The 23,019-nt window shown below is 46.7% G+C and overlaps 1 protein-coding gene across 1 annotated transcript in view; it reads left to right on the top strand.

The window, feature by feature from the left end:
- The window catches only part of LOC137644153 (transmembrane protein 185B-like), a 102,486-nt gene that overhangs the window by 43,783 nt on the left and 35,684 nt on the right, over nt 1–23,019 (top strand). The window contains exon 2 of the mRNA XM_068377136.1: nt 8,649–8,825. Coding sequence (XP_068233237.1) covers nt 8,649–8,825 — 177 coding nt within the window. The remainder of the gene's footprint in view (nt 1–8,648; nt 8,826–23,019) is intronic.

Here is a 23,019-nt window from a genome sequence, read left to right as displayed (position 1 = left end):
CCTTCCCCGAGTGCCTCTCTGCCCTTGCGAGAATTGTGCAACATCCGAAGAACTTACTGACGCTCACGACCCAGGTGGACCTTTACCTAGCGCAAAAGCTACCCTCGGGGCACGTTCTCTTACGCCCGAGGTAGCCCTCCATAGAAAACGGGTTTTAGGGTATACTACACAAAACTCTGGTCGATAGAGAGGAGATTACAGGTAACTCCTAAGAAAGTAGTTCTCGGTAAGTATGTTAGGAAAAATAAAAATGACTTTTTTGATTTTCTCACTCAAGGCAACCAGTGTGGTCGAGTAAGGTACAGTACAGTACCTAGAATAACAAAAGGTAGGTAAACATGGTTGGTAAAACGAAAGAAACTATCCAAGTGAAGTTGGATATTGTTGATTAGTCTAGGGGGGAACAGCCAAAGTGAACAAGAAAGTGGACCCATTGACACTTTGTGGAAGAAAAGTCATTGGAAGGTGTTGAACATAAAACAATATTCACTTCCACAGGAAAAGAGAATGATAGGGGTTCAAACCTGATAACAAGTGATTCATGCTGGTGTGCCAGCTGTGTGAGAGAATTGGGCCCAGAGGACGAAAGTGCAGAATGTGATAGATGTAAGGAGTGATACTGCCACAGCAATGAGTTAACCTAGATCGCTAATGAAAACTACCAAAAGGACTGAAAAAATTGATGGACTATTGGTTCCTACACAACATACAAAACCTCATTCTTTAAATAGGGAGATTACTTTGGCATGAGCTGGAATCTGTCGTTAAAATCGGATAACTAGCGGTTCCTTGCCCCGCCCTCTCTCCAGTTGGAGAGCATTCCCTTTTACTTTGACTGCTGTCGTGTACTGATGTTCTGTGATAGCTCTGCATCTCCGGTTAAAGTACCTGTGACTCTTCCTTAACACTGGCAGAAACATAAGGGAGTTGTCAAAGAAGTCTCTTTCTAGTTTCGTGAGACAATCAAATAGCATATGCTTTGACCTTTGAAGGGAGTCAAGGTATAAGGTCAAACTACAATTTTCAATATTAAAGTTAGCCGGTGATCATATAGCTGCAACTCTGTTGCTCGACAGAAAAACCTACGGTCAAAATACGCCAGCGATCGCTATGCAGGTGGGGGTGTACATCAACAGCGCCATCTGTCGAGCAGGTACTTAGTACTCCAAGCAAACAAAGAACCAATTTTCTCTCTGTCGGGCTACCGGCAAGACCTACTAATACGCTGTTACTAACTGGATTTGTTTTCACAACTACATGTATTTGGTGAAGTACACTATTCTAGTTTTGAGCTTTCGCTATGCAGGGGTTTTATCTTCATCTCAAAACTTGAACTCGTTTTGGATAGATTTAATTATGGTGACAGAGAGTATGGACTCTCTTTCACTTTTAAATGGCCGACCCTTCCCTTAGACGGAAGTGTGTTTAGGTTTTTAGTAATTTTGCTTAACACGTTATAGATCTATATATTTTATATCTCTCCGCTATTATTAGGCCTCTTCGATTAACTTTCCATTTATTATAAACATATAAAAATAAATTTTTATGTTTTGTTTATATGCGACCTTTCCTGATAGTAGGCGGTCCTAACTTGGAACCGAAGTTAATCAACGTTGAGCCCGTTATATCATATTTAAAGAATTTAAAATTTTTTAGATTTAATGTTTTATGAAAGAATTTCTTTGATAGTCTTCGTACTGTTTTCAAAGTTGAACTAACGTTTAGTTTTTTAGACTACGCAGTTGTTGACGTTCAGGACGTTCAACATGCGCTCTATCGTTACGATAGAGAGAGAGTGTATCACGGTTTCACTTTGCAGTAAGAGTAAATCGATTCTGACGTTTTGTTCATTCTTTCTTAGCTTAAATGTTTTAAATTCTATTTTAAAGGAACTTTTTAATTGAAAAACCTTTCAGTTTTTTCCTTTAGTCAAATAACATGTTTTTTTTTTTGACGAAATATAATTGGGCTCTTCTCTTAGGTGCGAAATCAAGAGAGAAAGAGAGAGAGAGAGATAGAGACGGAGGGAGAGAGAGGAGAGAAAACGTTCCATTCAAGCGGGTAACGTTGTTCTCGTGTTACTCTCCTCCCTAGTCGCTGTACGGGGAAGAAGGTAAAACGTTTCTAGGGTTTTATTCTTGTCCCCAGGCTATGTGCGGTGAGAGATTGTAAACATAGTTTATTTGAACGAGTGTTTAGTCTCTTTCCCAGCCACTGAATTTTTTATCTTTATATATGTTTTCTGTTTTTTGCTAGAGAAATCAGTAAAAGTTTCGATTTCAGTGTAATAAGTGCAAAACAGAAAATCGAAGTGATAAAGTGATATGCGCAAAGTGTTACAGTGTTGCGTCCGAGGGTTCGTCTGTTCGTGCCTGTCGTTCACCTTGTCCGGGACCTCTTGCAAGCTCCCAAGCCCAGGGGAGAAGTAATGTCGAACGACTTATGGGTTCGTCAGGCCTTGATCAACGAACAGACGTTTCCCTCCGTGGTTTCGGGCGTATCTACCCAAGATCGCCCCACCCACACAAAGACGAGAGAGCCCATTTATTTCTCGTCTGCGGAAGAGGTTTCTCGTAAGAAACCATGGACCAAGGTCTCGCAGCTTATTAAGCGCAAGTCGGTCCCTTCCGCGCAAGTCCAACGGCCCAGTTGTAGCCACTGGGTCAGTTCGGACTCGCTGCAGTCTTCAGACGACTGCTCACCTCCTAAGAGAGGCAAAGCGGTACCGCATCAGGCAGTCACACCGTCTGTTGCCGCACCTGCTCCTGTAGACCCTAAGTGGTCTGTGCTGCAGACCATGCAGTCTCAGTTAACGTCATTGATGCGGGACTTTCGTGCGGAGAAGGTTGACACTGCACCAACCTCTAGCCTACAACCAACACGGTTGTGCGTCCTGTGGACGCTGAGGCAACCTTCTGCCGCACTCCAGCTGAGAGAGTCCCGCCACCCATGCGTTCCAGTGTACCCTGCCAGCCGCATGTTGACGTTCAGTAACGCACGGAACCTTCCGTTGACGTTCGCGAGGTACAACAACAGTCTAAGTTGTTTTGTTTTGACGCGGTGCGTCAACCTCCGCATTCTAGAGTTGTTTTGACTGCTCAGTATAGACAGTCAAAGCAGTCTCGAGTGAACACTGTATGTCCTCACGCACCTGTTGTGGTTGACAGTTCAGTTGTTGACAGTTCACAGACTGTCAAGCAGTTACATGACGTTGCCTTCTGGTCTGCTACTAATGCACCAGTGAGAGACTCACTAAGATAACCTAGCTTTTATCGGACAAGGTTCCTGTAGATGAGAAAGTGCTGTTCTCCCTCCTACTGATATTCCTTGGAGGACTCTGTCATTTGGAGAGGAGCCTTAAGCTGCTTAGCCTCCTATGGACTTTAATTAAATCATGATGATTTTTTAAGGATCTTCGTCCGGATCTTGTAACTGCTGCTCCTCGTTCGCCTAAACGTCAGAACTTACACTAGGCCTAGCTACTTCGAAGCCGTTGTTGTTAAGCTAGTGCTCTCTCGCTCTCCTAGAGAGCGTTACGTTGGCTAGGCGACTGGTTTTTGCACCAGGAGGAGTTTTAGGGATACAGCCTTTGATTTCCCTTCTTTTAAACTGGCTTATAGAGCGAGAGTCTGATAGGACACGAGAGAAGTTCTCGGCTTGGGAGTTCATGCCTCTGCCCAGATAGACTTCTCAATTCTGGTAGACTCTCCCTGGCGCCTGGCCAGGAGACGCTCCAAGTTGTTTACAGGTCAACTTCTCAGCTTTTGTCGAGCCTTTGAAGTTTTGCTGTACTATTATGTCACACATAACAAGTCTTCCAGGGATGGTAAATGGTTCCGCCTCAGTCGCTAACCCCGTCTGTTGCCACACCTGCTCCCGTAGACCCTAAATGGGCTTTGCTGCAAGACATGCAGTCCAAGCTTGTGTCCTTGATAGAGGACTTAAATGCAGAGAAGAACCTTCTGGCCAACAACCTTCCAACCGGTTGGTTGTGCGCCCTGTTGACGCTGAGGTAACCTACTCGCGTCTGCCAGTTGAGGTGGTTCCTCCTTCTGGCCAACAACCTTCCAACCGGTTGGTTGTGCGCCCTGTTGACGCTGAGGTAACCTACTCGCGTCTGCCAGTTGAGGTGGTTCCTCCACCGATGCGACCCAGTGTGGGTTGCCAGTCGCACGTTGACGTTAAGCGACGCTCGGAGGTGGTTGTTGACGTTCAGTGTGTCACTAGGAAGACGTTCAACAACCAGCAGAGGTGACTTGTTGTGACGCAGTGCGTCAACCTCAGCAACCCGGTAGGGTGTTGACTGCACAACCCAAACAGTCTAGACAGTTTCGGGTTGACGCTGTACTTCCTCGCGCACCCATGGTTGTTGACAGTTCACAGACTGTGCAGCAGTGCCATGATATTGCGTCCGGCTCCGTCACGCATCCACCAGTGCGACCGGATTCAGCAAGTCAGACGTTGCCCACTCCGTTGCCGTTTCCTCATCAGTTTCGGATGAGGAACCCTCTGATGAGGACGTTGCTGAACAAGACGATCAACCCCCAGCCCTGCTATCCATCCAGAAGATGCTGAAGAAGGAACGCTGCCCAGTCAGGCTGTGGATGAGTCTGGTAGGGACACTGTCATCTGTGGATCAATTTGTGTCACTAGGAAGACTACACCTCCGTCCTCTTCTATACCATCTAGCTTTTCACTGGAAAAAGGACAAGACGCTAGAAGCGGTCTTGATCCCGGTTTCCGGAAAGATAAAGTCTTGTCTGACTTGGTGAAAGGACTATATCAACCTTAGAGAGGGTCTTCCCCTGACTGTTCAGACTCCCAACCACGTTCTCTTCTCGGACGCATCGGACGTAGGCTGGGGTGCGACATTAGACGGTAGGGAATGCTCGGGATTATGGAACTCGAGTCAAAGGACAATGCATTTCAACTGCAAGGAGCTACTGGCAGTACGTCTGACCTGGAAAAGCTTCAGGTCTCTCCTTCAAGGCAAAGTGGTGGAGGTGAACTCGGACAACACCACGGCTTTGGCGTACATCTCCAAGCAAGGAGGGACCTACTCTCTGACATTGTACGAGATCGCAAGGGACCTCCTCACCTGGTCAAAAGGTCTAGACATAGCACTAGTAACGAGGTTCATCCAAGGCAACTTGAATGTCATGGCAGATTGTCTCAGTCGGAAGGGACAAATAATTCCAACAGAATGGACCCTCCACAAGGATGTATGCAAGAGACTTTGGGCCACCTGGGGCCAGCCAACCATAGATCTCATCGCAACCTCGATGACCAAGAGGCTCCCAATATTTTGCTCACCAATCCCGGACCCAGCAGCAGTTCATATGGATGCCTTTCTACTAGATTGGTCACATCTAGATCTATATGCATTCCCTCCGTTCAAGATTGTCAACAAGGTACTGCAGAAGTTTGCCTCTCACGAAGGGACAAGGTTGACGCTAGTTGCTTCCCTCTGGCCCGCGAGAGAATGGCTCACCGAGGTACTTCGATGGCTAGTAGACGTTCCCAGAACACTTCCCCTAAGGGTGGACCTTCTACGTCAGCCACGCGTAAAGAAGGTACACCAAGGCCTCCACGCTCTTCGTCTGACTGCCTTCAGACTATCGAAAGACTCTCGAGAGCTAGAGGCTTTTCGAAGGAGGCAACCAGAGCGATTGCTAGAGCAAGGAGAACATCCACCCTTAGAGTCTACCAATCGAAGTGGGAAATCTTCCGAAACTGGTGCAAGTCAGTATCCGTATCCTCGACCAGTACCTCTGTAACTCAAATAGCTGACTTTCTCTTATATCTGAGGAAAGAACGATCTCTTTCAGCTCCCACTATCAAGGGTTACAGAAGCATGTTGGCATCAGTCTTCCGTCACAGAGGCTTAGATCTTTCCAACAATAAAGATCTACAGGACCTCCTTAAGTCTTTTGAGACCACGAAGGAGCGTCGTTTGGTTACACCTGGTTGGAATTTAGACGTGGTACTAAGATTCCTTATGTCAGACAGGTTCGAACCGCTACAATCAGCCTCCCTGAAAGATCTCACCTTTAAGACTCTTTTCCTGATATGCTTAGCCACAGCTAAAAGAGTCAGTGAGATTCATTCCTTCAGCAAGAACATCGGATTCTCATCCGAAATGGCTACATGTTCTACAACTTGGTTTTCTAGCCAAACACGAGCTGCCTTCTCGGCCTTGACCAATATCGTTCAATATTCCAAACTTATCGTATGGTTGGAAATGAACTAGAAAGAGTCTTATGTCCTGTAAGAGCTCTTAAGTTCTATTTAAAAACCTTTACGAGGCCCGTCTGAAGCTTTATGGTGTTCAGTTAAGAATCCATCTTTGCCTATGTCAAAGAATGCTTTATCCTATTTTATCAGACTGTTAATACGAGAAGCTCATTCCCATCTGAATGAGGAAGACCAAGCTTTGCTGAAGGTAAGGACACATGAAGTTAGAGCTGTCGCAACTTCCGTGGCCTTTAAACAAAATAGATCTCTGCAAAGTATAATCGACGCAACCTATTGGAAAAGCAAATCAGTGTTCGCGTCTTTTTATCTTAAGAATGTCCAGTCTCTTTACGAGAACTGCTACACTCTGGGACCATTCGTAGCAACGAGTGCAGTAGTGGGTGAGGGCTCAACCACTACAATTCCCTAATTCCATAACCTTTTTAATCTTTCTCTTGAAATGTTTTATTATTGTTTTTGGGTTGTCCGGAAGGCTAAGAAGCCTTTCGCATCCTACTTGATTTGGCGGGTGGTCAAAGTCATTTCTTGAGAAGCGCCTAGATTAGAGGTTTTGATGAGGTCCTGTTGTATGGGTTGCAACCCTTGATACTTCAGATCCTAGGGGTCGCTCAGCATCCTAAGAGGATCGCGAGGCTCCGTAAGGAAGACGTACTTAAAAAGGCAGAGTAATTGTTCAAGTCGACTTCCTTACCAGGTACTTATTTATTTTATGTTTGTTATTTTGAATAACTGCTAAAATGAAATACAAAATACTTAGCTCATAATAATGTAAACATGTAATGCTGGTCTCTACCCACCCCCCTGGGTGTGAATCAGCTATATGATCACCGGCTAAGTTTAATATTGAAAAATGTTATTTTTATTAATAAAATAAATTTTTGAATATACTTACCCGGTGATCATATATTAAAGGACCCTCCCTTCCTCCCCAATAGAGACCCAGTGGACCGAGGAGAAAATTGGTTCTTTGTTTGCTTGGAGTACTAAGTACCAGCTCGACAGATGGCGCTGTTGATGTACACCCCCACCTGCATAGCGATCGCTGGCGTATTTTGACCGTAGGTTTTTCTGTCGAGCAACAGAGTTGCAGCTATATGATCACCGGGTAAGTATATTCAAAAATTTATTTTATTAATAAAAATAACATGTTAGGAAGTCAGGGTATTGGTCCTACTTTAGACTCCAAAGAATCTTGCAGGCGGACAGGTGATGAAGGAGTTTGGAAGTGCCTAGCTACCTTCATAGCTATCAATTCAAGGGAGTACAGTATACCCAGAAGTTGTTCAACACTTTAGTTCTTGACCCATCTTTGTCGGCTGTAGTAGATATGTAGCTAGCCCAGTTCCCATAAAGGATGGAAAGCATCTTGTCTCTGGTAACATGTTCAGAGTAAGTCTAGATGAAAGGCAGAATGACAGGCTCTTCTGGTTCTTTTCTTCCCCTCACTTTGGGATTATGCATAAGTACAGTTACACACTGGGTATGACATTGATGCTGATGAGTTACATTTCTGAGTGCCATTCTTACTAGACTGTATCTGTAAGAAGTGGTTATCCACCATCCTCCCTTTACGATGGGGAGGATGGTGGAATGAATACCTAATCATTGGCCAACCTACACCAGGTATTTCATTCCTGGTTTCTCCTCTTCAAGGGAGAAAGAGTTCATTGACTGATTACTAGGTACATAACCAAACACTGACCAGGCTCTATCAGCTTACTCATCACCAAGATAGGCAAATAAGAGGTTGCTGGAGTCATCCCCCCTCTTTCCCATACTGGACTAGGGAGACTTGCACGTTACGGAGAAAAAAAACAGTTTAGTTTTAAAGGATTAAATGTTTATACTCACATAGAAACAAATAACAGATTTTGAAAGTAATTTGTATTTTCCTAGCTATACAAACCTTAGGCTTTTAAATTTAAAACTTCCCACCTCAACCACTCCTCTCAGTCTTGGGACAAAGGTAAAAATGTGAGAAAACTTAGACAGGAAAGGGGGTGAGGTTACTTGCTGACATTCGCCCCCTTTGTTAACTGCCTCTTTAACAATTTTAACGGCTATTCTGACCTTGCCGAAGACATCCTTATTTGAAAGGACTCGAGTTTGTATAGCTAGGAAAAATAAAAAGAAATTTTTATTGCTTGATGATGACAGAATTTGTTACAATTGTTGTATATTCATGGACTTACTGCTCATATGATCTTGTTGCAAAAGCTAGACTATATCACATTTATTTAGTGTTTTATTGTAAGACAAAGATTTGTTTACCCATGAAAATTGCAGTGTACTAAGGGAACTTTCAGTATTATTTGAAAATAATTTCCATTTTGTTACAAAGTTTTTATTGTTGAAACTTTTTAATAAAGTACATATAAAATATATTTTTTCAGGAAGTTTATTGTGTGGGTGTGTTTGGCAATTTTTACTGCCCTTTTTGCTCTGCGTCTAGACGAAGAAGTAAGATGGAGCTTCTGGATTGTATTTATACCAATCTGGGTTTGGAAAGGACTGGTTGTATTAGGAGCCCTTATTGGAAATGTTGTTTGGTGGAAAAACCCACATTATAGGTAAGTGAAGTGAGCCTCTTATTTATGTTATATTTCTTTTTTTCATTTGATTTGCCATAGATAATTGTTTTAGCTAGTTACAAAAAAGGGATTTTGACGAAGGAAAAATCTATTTCTGGGGAGAGACCTGTGACGCCCAGTGAAACCTGGTTTTTTCAATATTAAACTTAGCCGGTGATTATATAAGCTGCAGCTCTGCTGCCCGACAGAAAAACTCTACGTTCAAAATACGCCAGCGATTGCTATGCAGGTAGGGGGTGTACATCAACAGCGCCATCTGTCGAGCAGGTACTTAGTACTCCATGTAAACACAGAACCAATTTTCTCTCTGTCGTGCCACCGGCAAGACCTACTAAATTCGCTGTTGCTTACTGGATTGGTTTTCACAGATTTTGGTGAAGTACACATTTCTAGTTATTAGCTTTCGCTTTGCAGAGGTTATCTTCAATACATCTTTGCATTCTTTTATTGATTTTGGATTATTTGTTGACGACTTTGGATAGATTTTGAATTCCCCTTTGACTAATTCAAGATGGCTGACCCTTCTCAAGTCCCTAAATACAGAAAGTGTAGTGCTAGGGACTGTTCAAGGCGTCTTCCGAAGGCCTCTATCGATCCGCACACCGTTTGTTCCAATTGTCGGGATAAAACCTGTCAATTGGAAGATCGGTGTGAGGAATGCGTTGGTCTTTCGGAATTTGATTTTCACGAATTCCAGAAATATTCACGTAGGCTAGAGAGAGATAGAGTCAGGAGAAGTTCATCTCGCTCCGTTGATATTTCCTCTCCTCATGCCCCACAACCTATTCCTTCCCCTGTAGTGGTTGCTCCTGATCCCCCTTCTAGCACTCAACAACCTTCGATGGCAGATATGATGCGTGCCATCCAGGCTCTGGGTGAGAGAGTCGAGTCATTGGCGAGTGACCGTAACCAACTCATGGCAGACGTCAAGGAGTTGAAGTGTAAGAGTGCAGTGGGTAGTGACAAAGTGAGTGGTAGTGTTGTGGAAAGTGTTAGTGTTGCGCTTGAGGGTGCGTCTGTTCGTGCCTGTCGTTCTCCCAGTCCGGGACCTCTTGCAAGCTCCCAAGCCCAGGGGAGAAGCAATGTCGTACGACCAAAGGGTTCGATAGGCTTTAATCAGCGAACAGATGTTCCCTCCGTGGTTTCGGACGTATCTAACCAAGATCGCCCCACCCACAAGAAGACGAGAGAGCCCATTTATTCCTCGTCTGCGGAAGACGTTTCTCGAAAGAAACAATGGACCAAGGTCTCACGGCCTCTTAAACGCAAGTCGGTCCCTTCCGCGCAAGTCCAACGGCCCAGTTGTAGCCACTGGGTCAGTTCGGACTCGCTGCAGTCTTCCGATGACTGCATACCTCCTAAGAGAGGCAAAGCGGTACCACATCAGGCAGTATCTCCGTCTGTTGCCGCACCTGCTACTGTAGACCCAAAGTGGTCTTTGCTGCAGACCATGCAGACACAGTTGACGTCATTAATGCAGGACTTTCGTGCGGAGAAGGTTGACGCTGCACCACCCGTTAGCCTACAACCAACCACGGTTGTGCGTCCAGTGGACGCTGAGGCTACCTTCTCCCGCACTCCAGCTGTGAGAGTCCCGCCACCCATGCGTTCCAGTGTACCCTGCCAGCCGCATGTTGACGTTCAGCGACGCACGGAACCTTCCGTTGACGTTCGCGAGTTACAACAACAACCTAAGTTGTTTTGTTTTGATGCGGTGCGTCAACCTCCGCAACCCAGTGTGGTTACCACTACTCGCCCACAGCAGACTAGACAGTCAGGAGTAGACGCTTTGCGCCCCCACGCTGCTATGGTTGTTGCCAGCTCACAGACTGGGCAACAGTTCCATGACGTTGCGTCCAGTGCAGTCACGTATGCACCCGTGCTGCCGGACTCAGCTGACCAGCCTATTCCTACTCCTTTGCCGCTTCCTCCTCAGTATTCAGATGATGGACTATCTGATGATGACGACGCTGCACACTTTGACGACCCACATACGGACATCGACGAACCCAAGACCACGCCTCCCTCCTTGGACTTTAGGAAAGTTCTTGCACTGTTCAGGGAGATGTATCCTGATCAGTTTGTTTCTGCGGCCCCACGCTCTCCTCCATCTGAGTTTGCTTTAGGCACGCAGTCATCCGCGCCTGCCTTTACGAAGCTCGTCCTCGCCCGCTCGTCTAAGAGAGCTTTAAGAGTGTTGGGAGAATGGATGCAGTCCAAAAAGCACCTTGGGAAGACAGCATTCTTGTTTCCCCCTGCGAAACTCTCTTCCAGATCGAGCGTCTGGTATGCCACGGGAGAAGTTCTCGGCTTGGGAGTTCCAGCCTCTGCCCAGGGCGACTTCTCAAGTCTAGTAGACTCTCCCCGCAGGCTAGCCATGAGACGCTCCAAGGTTTGTTGGACTCCTTCAGACTTAGACCATCTGATGAAAGGAGTGTTCAGAGCCTTCGAGGTTTTTAACTTTTTGGATTGGTGTTTGGGAGCGTTGAGCAGGAAGACCTCCCCTTCTGACAAGGAAACTTCCATGCTCATTATGTCCTGCATGGACAAGACCATACGGGACGGTTCCAGTGAGCTTGCGGCTTCGTTCGTTTCCGGGGTCCTCAAGAAACGGGAAAACCTTTGCTCCTTCTTGTCAGCTGGAGTAACACAATGTCAGAAATCGGAACTTATGTTTGCTCCTCTCTCAAAGTGCCTTTTCCCAGAGGAGTTGATAAAGGAGATTGCTGCCTCCTTGATTCAAAAAGACACGCATGACCTGGTTGCGTCATCTGCCCGCAAAGCCACCCCTTTGTCTACCGTGTCTAGACCCAGGATGGACACTCCAGCGTCCAGATTTATTCCGCCCTTTCGTGGCAGAGCCTCCAGCAGAGGAGGTGCTCGTGCCGAAGGGAGACGTGGAATTAAGAAGAAAGGTACCAAGTCCGTTAAGGGCAGAGTCTGACTGCCACCTTCTTCAGACAGCAGTGGGAGCCAGACTCAAGAACTTCTGGCAGTCCTGGGAGAAAAGGGGCGCAGATGCACAATCTGTGAAGTTGCTCAGAGAAGGGTACAAGATCCCGTTTGTACGCAAACCCCCTCTAGCAACGTCTCCCATCGACCTCTCTCCCAGGTACAGAGAGGAGGACAAGAGAAGACAGGAGGGTGGAGGCCGGTGCTAGACGTCAGTGCTCTGAATGTCTTTGTCACAAAGCAGACGTTCGCCATGGAGACGACAAAGTCTGTTCTAGCAGCGGTCAGGAAGGAAGACTGGATGGTCTCTTTAGACCTAAAGGACGCTTACTTTCACGTCCCCATCCACCCAGATTCCCAACCTTTTCTAAGGTTCGTTTACGGGAAGGTTGTCTACCAATTTCAAGCCCTGTGCTTTGGCCTAAGCACGGCGCCTCTTGTCTTTACGAAACTGATGAGGAATATTGCCAAATTCCTGCATTTAGCGGACATCAGAGCCTCCCTCTATTTGGACGACTGGCTTCTAAGAGCTTCTTCCAGTCGTCGCTGTCTGGAGAATCTAAAGTGGACTCTAGATCTGACCAAGGAATTGGGTCTCCTGGTCAATATGGAAAAGTCCCAACTGGTCCCATCCCAAACTATAGTGTACTTAGGGATGGAGATTCACAGTCAAGCTTTTCGGGCTTTTCCGTCGGCCCCCAGAACAAGTCAAGCCCAAGGATGCATCCAGAACATGCTAAAGAAGGACCGATGTTCAGTCAGACAGTGGATGAGTCTGATAGGGACGCTATCATCCCTGGACCAGTTCATTGCGTTAGGGAGACTGCACCTCCGTCCCCTTCAATTTCACCTAGCTGTTCACTGGAAAAAGGACAAGACGCTAGAAGCGGTCTCGATCCCCATTTCCGAGAAGATGAAGTCATCACTGACTTGGTGGAAGGACAACATCTACCTCAGAGAGGGTCTGCCCCTGGCTGTTCAGACCCCCAACCACGTTCTCTTCTCGGACGCATCGGACACGGGCTGGGGTGCGACATTAGACGGTCGGGAATGCTCGGGAACTTGGAACTCGAATCAAAGAACGTTACATATCAACTGCAAGGAGCTACTGGCAGTTCATCTGGCCTTGAAAAGCTTCAAGTCCCTCCTCCTAGGCAAGGTGGTGGAGGTGAACTCAGACAACACCACGGCCTTGGCGTACATCTCCAAGCAAGGAGGGACCCATTCTATGACGTTGTACGAGATCGCAAGGGACCTCCTCACCTGGTCAAGAGATCTAAACCTTTCTCTAGTAACGAGGTTCATTCAAGGCAACATGAATGTCATGGCGGACTGCCTCAGTCGGAAGGGTCAAATCATCCCAACAGAATGGACCCTACACAAGGATGTGTGCAAGAGACTTTGGGCCACATGGGGCCAACCTACCATAGATCTCTTTGCAACCTCGATGACCAAGAGGCTCCCAATTTATTGCTCGCCAATCCCGGACCCAGCAGCAGTTCATATAGATGCCTTTCTACTGGATTGGTCCCATCTAGACCTTTATGCATTCCCCCCATTCAAGATTGTCAACAAGGTACTGCAGAAGTTCGCCTCTCACGAAGGGACAAGGTTGACGTTAGTTGCTCCCCTCTGGCCCGCGAGAGAATGGTTCACCGAGGTACTTCAATGGCTGGTGGACGTTCCCAGAACTCTTCCTCTAAGAGTGAACCTTCTACGTCAGCCACACGTAAAGAAGGTACACCCAAGCCTCCACGCTCTTCGTCTGACTGCCTTCAGACTATCGAAAGACTCTCGAGAGCTAGAGGCTTTTCGAAGGAGGCAGCCAGGGCGATTGCTAGAGCAAGGAGGACATCCACTCTTAGAGTCTACCAGTCGAAGTGGGAAGTCTTCCGAAGCTGGTGCAAGTCGGTATCAGTATCCTCAACCAGTACCTCTGTAACCCAAATAGCTGACTTCCTATTATACCTTAGGAAGGAAAGATCTCTTTCAGCTCCCACGATCAAAGGTTACAGAAGCATGTTGGCAACAGTCTTCCGTCACAGAGGTTTAGATCTTTCTAACAACAAAGATCTACAGGACCTCCTTAAGTCTTTTGAGACCTCGAAGGAGCGTCGTTTGGCTACACCAGGTTGGAATTTAGACGTGGTACTAAAATTCCTTATGTCAGAAAGGTTTGAGCCACTTCAATCAGCCTCCTTTAAAGATCTCACTTTAAAGACTCTTTTCCTCGTTTGCTTAGCAACAGCTAAAAGAGTAAGTGAGATACACGCCTTCAGCAGGAACATCGGATTTTCATCTGAAACGGCTACATGTTCCTTACAGCTTGGTTTTCTAGCCAAAAACGAACTACCTTCTCGTCCCTGGCCCAAATCGTTCGATATTCCAAGCCTTTCTAATTTGGTTGGAAATGAACTGGAAAGAGTCTTATGCCCTGTTAGAGCTCTTAAGTTCTATTTAAGACGAACTAAACCTTTACGAGGACAGTCAGAAGCTTTATGGTGTGCTATTAAGAAACCTTTACCTATGTCAAAGAATGCAGTTTCCTATTATATCAGACTGTTGATACGAGAAGCTCATTCCCATCTAAATGAGGAAGACCATGCTTTGCTGAAGGTAAGGACACATGAAGTTAGAGCTGTCGCAACTTCAGTGGCCTTTAAACAAAATAGATCTCTGCAGAGTATAATGGACGCAACCTATTGGAGAAGCAAGTCAGTGTTCGCGTCTTTTTATCTTAAGAATGTCCAGTCTCTTTACGAGAACTGCTACACCCTGGGACCATTCGTAGCAGCGAGTGCAGTAGTGGGTGAGGGCTCAACCACTACATTCCCCTAATTCCATAACCTTTTTTAATCTTTCTCTTGAAATGTTTTTTATTGTTGTTTTTTGGGTTGTCCGGAAGGCTAAGAAGCCTTTCGCATCCTGGTTGATTTGGCGGGTGGTCAAATTCTTTTCTTGAGAAGCGCCTAGATTAGAGGTTTTGATGAGGTCCTTTAGTATGGGTTGCAACCCTTGATACTTCAGCTCCTAGGAGTCGCTCAGCATCCTAAGAGGATCGCGAGGCTCAGTAAGGAAGACGTACTTAAAAAGGCAGAGTAATTGTTCAAGTCGACTTCCTTACCAGGTACTTATTTATTTTATGTTTGTTATTTTGAATAACTGCTAAAATGAAATACAAAATACTTAGCTCATAATAATGTAAACAAGTAATGCTGGTCTCTACCCACCCCCCTGGGTGTGAATCAGCTTATATAATCACCGGCTAAGTTTAATATTGAAAAATGTTATTTTTATTAATAAAATAAATTTTTGAATATACTTACTCGGTGATTATATATTAAAGGACCCTCCCTTCCTCCCCAATAGAGACCCAGTGGACCGAGGAGAAAATTGGTTCTGTGTTTACATGGAGTACTAAGTACCTGCTCGACAGATGGCGCTGTTGATGTACACCCCCTACCTGCATAGCGATCGCTGGCGTATTTTGAACGTAGAGTTTTTCTGTCGGGCAGCAGAGCTGCAGCTTATATAATCACCGGGTAAGTATATTCAAAAATTTATTTTATTAATAAAAATAACATATTTTTGTACGGACCCACCCTTTCCTTGCCAAGCCATATGTTCTTGCAGAAGGATGACCTGGAGAGCGCGAGTAGTAGGTGTAGCCAAGGCAGTTACTGTATATGTCTGGCTAAAGAGGAGAAATGCAGTAGCAGCTTGCTTGTCTAGTCACTTGGGACAAGAAGCAGCTGTCTCCCTCAGGAATGCCCCAATCTTGGACATCTTGATGCTCTTTCTTGTAGATGAGATCAAGAACAATGTTGACATGTGGAGAAAAGAGAGTCCCTCAGCTACAGAGCAACGATCCTCAAAGGATGAGGCCCTCCCTATCAACTGCTCCCTGAGCTTCTTCCTCTCAGCCCAGTAAAACAGTACTGAAGAAGCAGGTGGTGAAACCACTATAATCTCTGGGCCTGGGACACTCTACCTCTAGGAAGGGTGTAGACCACACTCCACCCTTTAGCCCCCAATCTGGCCATACCAGAAAAGGTGCCAGAGGTAGCAGAGATTGGCAAACCCCTCCTCCAGCTGCCATGAATACCTGTCAAGCCATTGGGGAATGTGGCAGTGACTGTTTGGTAAACATCCTGCAATATTAGTTCTGCCTACCTTTCATCAACTCATGTCCTCCCCTCACACACTCTCCAATGATGCTCCTGATGTATCCTCTGAAATCTCCAAAGAGCCGTCATCCTTGCTAGCGAAGTGAAGACAATGATAAAGAGGAATGCGCTAGAAGTCGTTTGAGACAAGGTCTCGTGGCTTCTACAGCTGGTTTTTTTTTTTTTTTTTTTTTGGTAGAGAAATTGGAAGTGGCCAGTGATGCATGATCAAGCTTTACTTCCTGTTCTATGGAAATATTATGGAAGTGCTGTAGTTGCTTTAATATTTTGAGAGATATCTTGTTTGCATTATACCATATGACATGAATAGTCAGGGCTGGTTTTTTGTTGTACCATTACTGTACCATGTGCTGATAAATGTTTAAATAACAGTTAATATTACAATAGAAGTAAAATAAAACTAAAGCAGGAAAAATAGCTATGGTAAAAATCTTATAAATCCTAATTATCTTACGTTATCAACTTCTTTAGGTTTGTTGGGAAGCACTCGCAAAAAACCAACTTTACTCTATGATAGATTCTTTGGGTCAATTTCAGAACTTATTTTAATATAAATGTGTTCAATTTATATAATCCAACTGTGCATAAAATAGTAATTGATTAGGTGATAAACAGCAAATTTATGAGACTGGGCAAACTTCTTTCTTTGGAGATTGTGTGGGATAGTTTTTTGTAAATGGTGCTTCAGTGTAATTGGAGGTTTGTATGAAAAGTAAGTTTCACTTTAATTCTATAGAAAGGGTTATATGATTTATGTACGGTACTATAATAAAAAATATTCAAGTTAAATGATTTTTTCAATATTAATCTACCCGATGATCATGTAGCTGTCAACTCCGTTGCCCGACAGAAATCTACGGTCGGGATACGCCAGCGATCGCTATCCAGGTGGGGGTGTGCTCAACAGCGCCATCTGTGGTCAGGTACTCAAGTACTTCTTGTCAACAAGACCTCAATTTTTCCTCTGTCGTGCCGCCGGCAAGACCTACATGGATACGCTGTTGATTTTGGAGTCTTTTGTTCACGATTTGGTGATGTATTTGCTCTGAAGTTTAGCCTTCGCTGTTCAGGAAGCTTTATCCTTAGCTTAGCAAGCTTTTGGAATTAATTTGATTCCTTGGTTAACGATCTTTGCTTAATTTTGGAATTCCCCCTTGACTACCTCTAAATTCAAGATGTCTGACCATTCCCAAGTTCCTAAATACAGGCAGTGTATTGTTAGGACTTGTACTAGGCGTCTTCCGAAGGCCTCTATAGATCCTCACACCGTATGTTCCAATTGTAGGGGAAAATCCTGTCAATTGGAAGATCGATGTGGGGAATGTGCTGGGCTTTCGGAATTCGATTTTAATGAATTCCTCAGATATGCACGTAGGTTAGAGAAGGAGAGAGATAGGAGGAGTTCTTCTCGCTCTGTGGATTTTTCCTCTCCCCATGCCCCTCAACCTTTTCCTTCCCCTGTGGGTGGTGACTCCCGAACCTGCTACGAGTGCTCAGCCTGGTATGGCGGATATGTTGCGTGCCATTCAGGCTCTCGGTGAGAAGGTGGAGTCGTTGGTTAGTGACCGCAATCAGCTCTTGGCAGATGTCAGAGAGCTGAAAGCGAAGAGTGCAGTGGGAAGTGTTAGTGCTAGTGATGTGCATAGTGTCAGTGTCAGTGTTGCGCATGAGGGTACATCTGTGCGTGCCAGTCGTCCTCCCAGTCCGGGACCTCTTGCAAGCTCCCAAGCCCAGGGGAGAAGCAATGTCGAAGGACCAAAGGGTTCGGCAGGCCTTGATCGGCGCACGGATGTATCCTCAGTGGTTGCGGACGTATCTGCTAAGGATCGTCCCATCCACTTACAGACGAATGAGCCCCTTACATTCCTCGTCTGTGGAAGAGGTTTCCAGGAGGAAACGGTGGACCAAGGTCTCACGACCGCTCAAACGTAAGGTCCCTTCCGAGCTAGTCCAACGGCCCAGGTGTAGCCACTGGGTCAGTTCGGACTCGCCGCAGTCATCTGATGACTGCACACCTCCCAAGAGAGGTAGAGTGGTCCCTCAACAGGCCTCTGCTCCGTCTGTTGTTGCTCCAACCACAGTAGACCCTAAGTGGTCCATGCTGCAGACTATGCAGTCTCAGCTTGCGGCATTTATGCAGGAGTTTCATGCCGAGAAGGTTAACACCTCTCCTGTTAACCTACAACCCGCAGAGGTTGTGCGCTCAGCAGATACTGCGGCTGCCTGCTCCCATACCCCACCTGTGAGAGCTCCTCCACCGATGCGCAGTCCTCACTGCCAGACGCATGTTCTTGCTGCACCATCTGCTAACATGCGTGAGCTGCCGCATCAGGAGTTGCCGGGTTCCAGCACTATGCGGCATTCTCCTCAGCCCATGCAACATGCTCTGCAGACCTTACAGCATGCTCCGCATACCATGCAGCATGAGCCGCATACCTTACAGCATGCTCTGCATACCATACCGCATGCTCCTCAGCCCACCGCAGACCCTCCCACACACCAGCCCTCTGCTTTTGTTGTTGCCAGCTCGCAGACTGTCCAGCAGAGGCATGATGATGGATCCGCAGGTACGCATGCACCCGTTCTGCAGGATTCAGCCGTTCAGCTTGCTGCTCTGCCTTTGCCACTCACAACTCAACTTTCGGATGATGATGTATCGTATGATGAAGCTGCTCATCTGGATGATCCTCACTCTGATGTTGAAGGACACAAGTCTTCGCCACCCTCCTTAGACTTTCGCAAAGTCCTTGCTTTGTTCAGGGATTTGTATCCTGAACACTTTGTGTCTGCAACCCCTCGTTCTCCTCCCTCCGAGTTTGCTCTGGGCATGCAGTCTGCTGCGCCTGCCTTCACCAAGCTTGTTCTCGCCAGATCATCTAGGAGAGCTTTGAGGGTTATGGGGGACTGGTTGCATTCCAAGAAGCAACTGGGAAGGACCTCTTTTGTGTTTCCTCCTCCCAAGCTGGCTTCTAAGTCGAGCGTCTGGTATGCCACGGGAGAGGAACCTGGCTTGGGGGTTCCTGCCTCTGCCCAGGCCGACTTCTCAAGTCTGGTTGACTCTCCCCGCAGGTTGGCTATGAGACGTTCGAAGATCTGCTGGTCCTTTTCCGATCTTGATCATATGTTGAAGGGAGTCTTTCGTGCCTTCGAGATATTCAACTTCCTCGATTGGTGTTTGGGAGCCTTAAGCAGGAAGACTTCCCCTTCAGATAAGGACTCGGCCATGCTGATCATGTCTAGCATGGACAAGGCAATTCGGGATGGGTCTGGTGAACTTGCGGCTTCATATGTATCAGGAGTCCTCAAGAAGAGAGAACATCTGTGCTCTTTCTTATCTGCTGGTATCACTCCTTGCCAGAAGTCAGAGTTGCTGTTTGCTCCTCTCTCCAAGTGTCTGTTTCCGGAGGAGTTGATTAAGGGGATGGCTGCCTCTCTTATCCAGAAGGATACTCATGACCTCATGGCTTCTTCTGCACGTAAGGCTAAAACCTTACCTTCCGTGCCTAGACCCTTCCGCCCTACAGCAGTTGATACACCTGCTTCTAGGTTCATCCCGCCCTTTCGTGGCAGAACCTCCAGCAGAGGAGGTACCCGTGCAGACAGTCACCGTGGCAAGTCCAAGAAGGGTTCCAAGTCTGCAAAAGGCAAGTTTTGACTGCCTTCCTCTCCAGACAGCAGTAGGAGCCAGACTCAAGACCTTCTGGCAAGCTTGGGAGAGCAGAGGTGCAGACGCTCAGTCTGTGAAGTGGCTAAGGGAGGGATACAGAATTCCGTTCTGCCGCAATCCCCCTCTAGCTACATCTCCCATCAACCTCTCTCCCAACTACAAGGAGAAGGACAAGAGGCTAGCGTTGCAACAAGAGGTGTCGCTCTTGCTACAAAAGGAAGCAGTGGTCATAGTCCGGGATCATCAATCCCCGGGCTTTTACAACCGTCTCTTCCTGGTAGCCAAGAAGACAGGAGGTTGGAGACCGGTGCTGGACGTCAGTGCTCTCAATGCTTATGTCACCAAGCAGACGTTCACGATGGAGACGACGAAGTCGGTCCTAGCAGCGGTCAGGCAGGAGGACTGGATGGTCTCGTTAGACCTGAAAGACGCATACTTTCACGTCCCCATCCATCCAGACTCCCAACCTTTCCTAAGATTCGTCTTTGGAAAGGTTGTGTACCAGTTCCAAGCCCTGTGCTTTGGCCTAAGCACGGCACCTCTTGTGTTTACGAGACTGATGAGGAATATTGCGAAATTCCTTCACTTGGCAGACATCAGAGCCTCCCTCTATTTAGACGACTGGCTTTTAAGAGCTCCCACAAGTCGTCGCTGTCTGGAGAATCTCAGATGGACTATGGATCTGACCAAGGAACTGGGCCTCCTGGTCAATTTAGAGAAGTCCCAGCTCGTCCCATCCCAGACCATTGTTTACCTGGGTATGGAGATTCAGAGTCGGGCTTTTCCGTCGGCCCCAAGGATCAACCAAGCCCTAGAGTGCATCCAGAGCATGCTGAGAAGGAACCGATGCTCAGTCAGGCAGTGGATGAGTCTAACAGGGACACTTTCATCGCTGGCCCTGTTCATCGAGTTAGGGAGACTCCACCTCCGCCCCCTTCAGTATCATCTAGCTGTTCACTGGATAAAGGACATGACGCTAGAGACGGTCTCAGTTCCTGTTTCCGAAGAGATGAGGTCTACTCTAACGTGGTGGAAGAACAGCATTCTTCTCAAGGAAGGTCTGTCTTTAGCTGTTCAGACCCCCGACCACCGTCTCTTCTCGGACGCATCAGACTCGGGCTGGGGTGCGACATTGGACGGACAGGAATGCTCGGGAACATGGAATCAGGAGCAAAGGACACTTCACATCAATTGCAAGGAGTTGTTGGCGGTTCATCTGGCCTTGATAAACTTCAAGTCCCTCCAGCTAAACAGGGTGGTGGAGGTGAACTCCGACAACACCACAGCCTTGGCTTACATCTCCAAGCAGGGGGGGACTCATTCGAGGAAGTTGTTCGAGATCGCAAGGGACCTCCTCATTTGGTCAAAAGATCGAAAGCTCACGCTGGTAACGAGGTTCATTCAGGGCGATATGAATGTCATGGCAGATCGCCTCAGCCGGAAGGGTCAGGTCATCCCCACAGAGTGGACCCTTCACAAGAATGTTTGCAGCAGACTTTGGGCCCTGTGGGGTCAGCCAACCATAGATCTCTTCGCTACCTCGATGACCAAGAGGCTCCCATTGTATTGTTCTCCGATTCCAGACCCAGCAGCAGTTCACGTGGATGCCTTTCTGCTGGATTGGTCCCATCTCGACCTGTATGCATTCCCGCCGTTCAAGATTGTCAACAGGGTACTTCAGAAGTTCGCCTCTCACAAAGGGACACGGCTGACGTTGGTTGCTCCCCTCTGGCCCGCGAGAGAATGGTTCACAGAGGTACTGCAATGGCTGGTCGATGTTCCCAGGACTCTTCCTCTAAGAGTGGACCTTCTGCGTCAACCTCACATAAAGAAGGTACACCCAAACCTCCACGCTCTTCGTCTGACTGCCTTCAGACTATCGAAAGACTCTCAAGAGCTAGAGGCTTTTCGAAGGAGGCAGCCAGAGCGATTGCCAGAGCAAGGAGGACATCCACTCTCAGAGTCTATCAGTCTAAATGGGAAGTCTTCCGAAACTGGTGCAAGGCCAATGCAGTTTCCTCAACCAGTACCACTGTAACCCAGATTGCTGACTTCCTGTTACATCTAAGGAACGTTAGATCCCTATCAGCTCCTACGATCAAGGGTTACAGAAGTATGTTGGCAGCGGTCTTCCGCCACAGAGGCTTGGATCTTTCCACCAACAAAGATCTACAGGACCTTCTTAGGTCTTTTGAGACCTCAAAGGAACGTCGGTTGTCCACTCCAGGCTGGAATCTAGACGTGGTCCTAAGGTTCCTTATGTCATCTAGATTTGAACCGCTCCAATCAGCCTCTTTTAAGGACCTCACATTAAAAACTCTTTTCCTCGTATGCCTAGCAACAGCTAAAAGAGTAAGTGAGATCCACGCCTTCAGCAGGAACATAGGTTTCACATCGGAAACGGCTACATGTTCCTTGCAGCTCGGTTTTTTGGCTAAAAACGAGCTTCCTTCACGTCCTTGGCCTAAATCGTTCGAGATCCCTAGCCTGTCCAACTTGGTGGGGAACGAACTGGAGAGAGTACTTTGCCCAGTCAGAGCTCTTAGGTACTATCTAAGAAGGTCAAAACCTTTACGAGGACAATCAGAAGCCTTATGGTGTGCTGTCAAGAAGCCTTCGCTACCAATGTCTAAGAACGCAGTTTCTTACTACATCAGGCTTCTGATTAGAGAAGCTCATTCTCATCTGAAGGAAGAAGACCTTGCTTTGCTGAAGGTAAGGACACATGAAGTGAGAGCTGTGGCTACTTCAGTGGCCTTCAAACAGAACCGTTCTCTGCAGAGTGTTATGGATGCAACCTATTGGAGAAGCAAGTCAGTGTTCGCATCATTCTATCTCAAAGATGTCCAGTCTCTTTACGAGAACTGCTACACCCTGGGACCATTCGTAGCAGCGAGTGCAGTAGTAGGTGAGGGCTCAGCCACTACATTCCCATAATCCCATAACCTTTTTAACCTTTCTCTTGAATACTTTTTATTGTTGTTTTTGGGTTGTACGGTCGGCTAAGAAGCCTTCCGCATCCTGGTTGATTTGGCGGGTGGTCAATTCTTTCTTGAGAAGTGCCTAGGTTAGAGGTTGTGATGAGGTCCTTTAGTATGGGTTGCAGCCCTTTATACTTCAGCACCTAAGAGTCGTTCAGCATCCTAAGAGGACCGCTACGCTCAGTAAGGAAGACGTACTTAATAAAGGCAGAGTAATGGTTCAAGTCGACTTCCTTACCAGGTACTTATTTATTTTATATTTGTTATTTTGAATAACTAATAAAATGAAATACGGGATACTTAGCTTCTTTGTTAACATGTATGCTGGTCTCCACCCACCACCCTGGGTGTGAATCAGCTACATGATCATCGGGTAAGATTAATAT

The sequence above is a fragment of the Palaemon carinicauda genome, chromosome 7, assembly GCF_036898095.1.
Source record: "Palaemon carinicauda isolate YSFRI2023 chromosome 7, ASM3689809v2, whole genome shotgun sequence".
NCBI lineage: Eukaryota > Metazoa > Arthropoda > Malacostraca > Decapoda > Palaemonidae > Palaemon > Palaemon carinicauda.
This window is presented reverse-complemented; position numbering and strand designations above follow the sequence as displayed.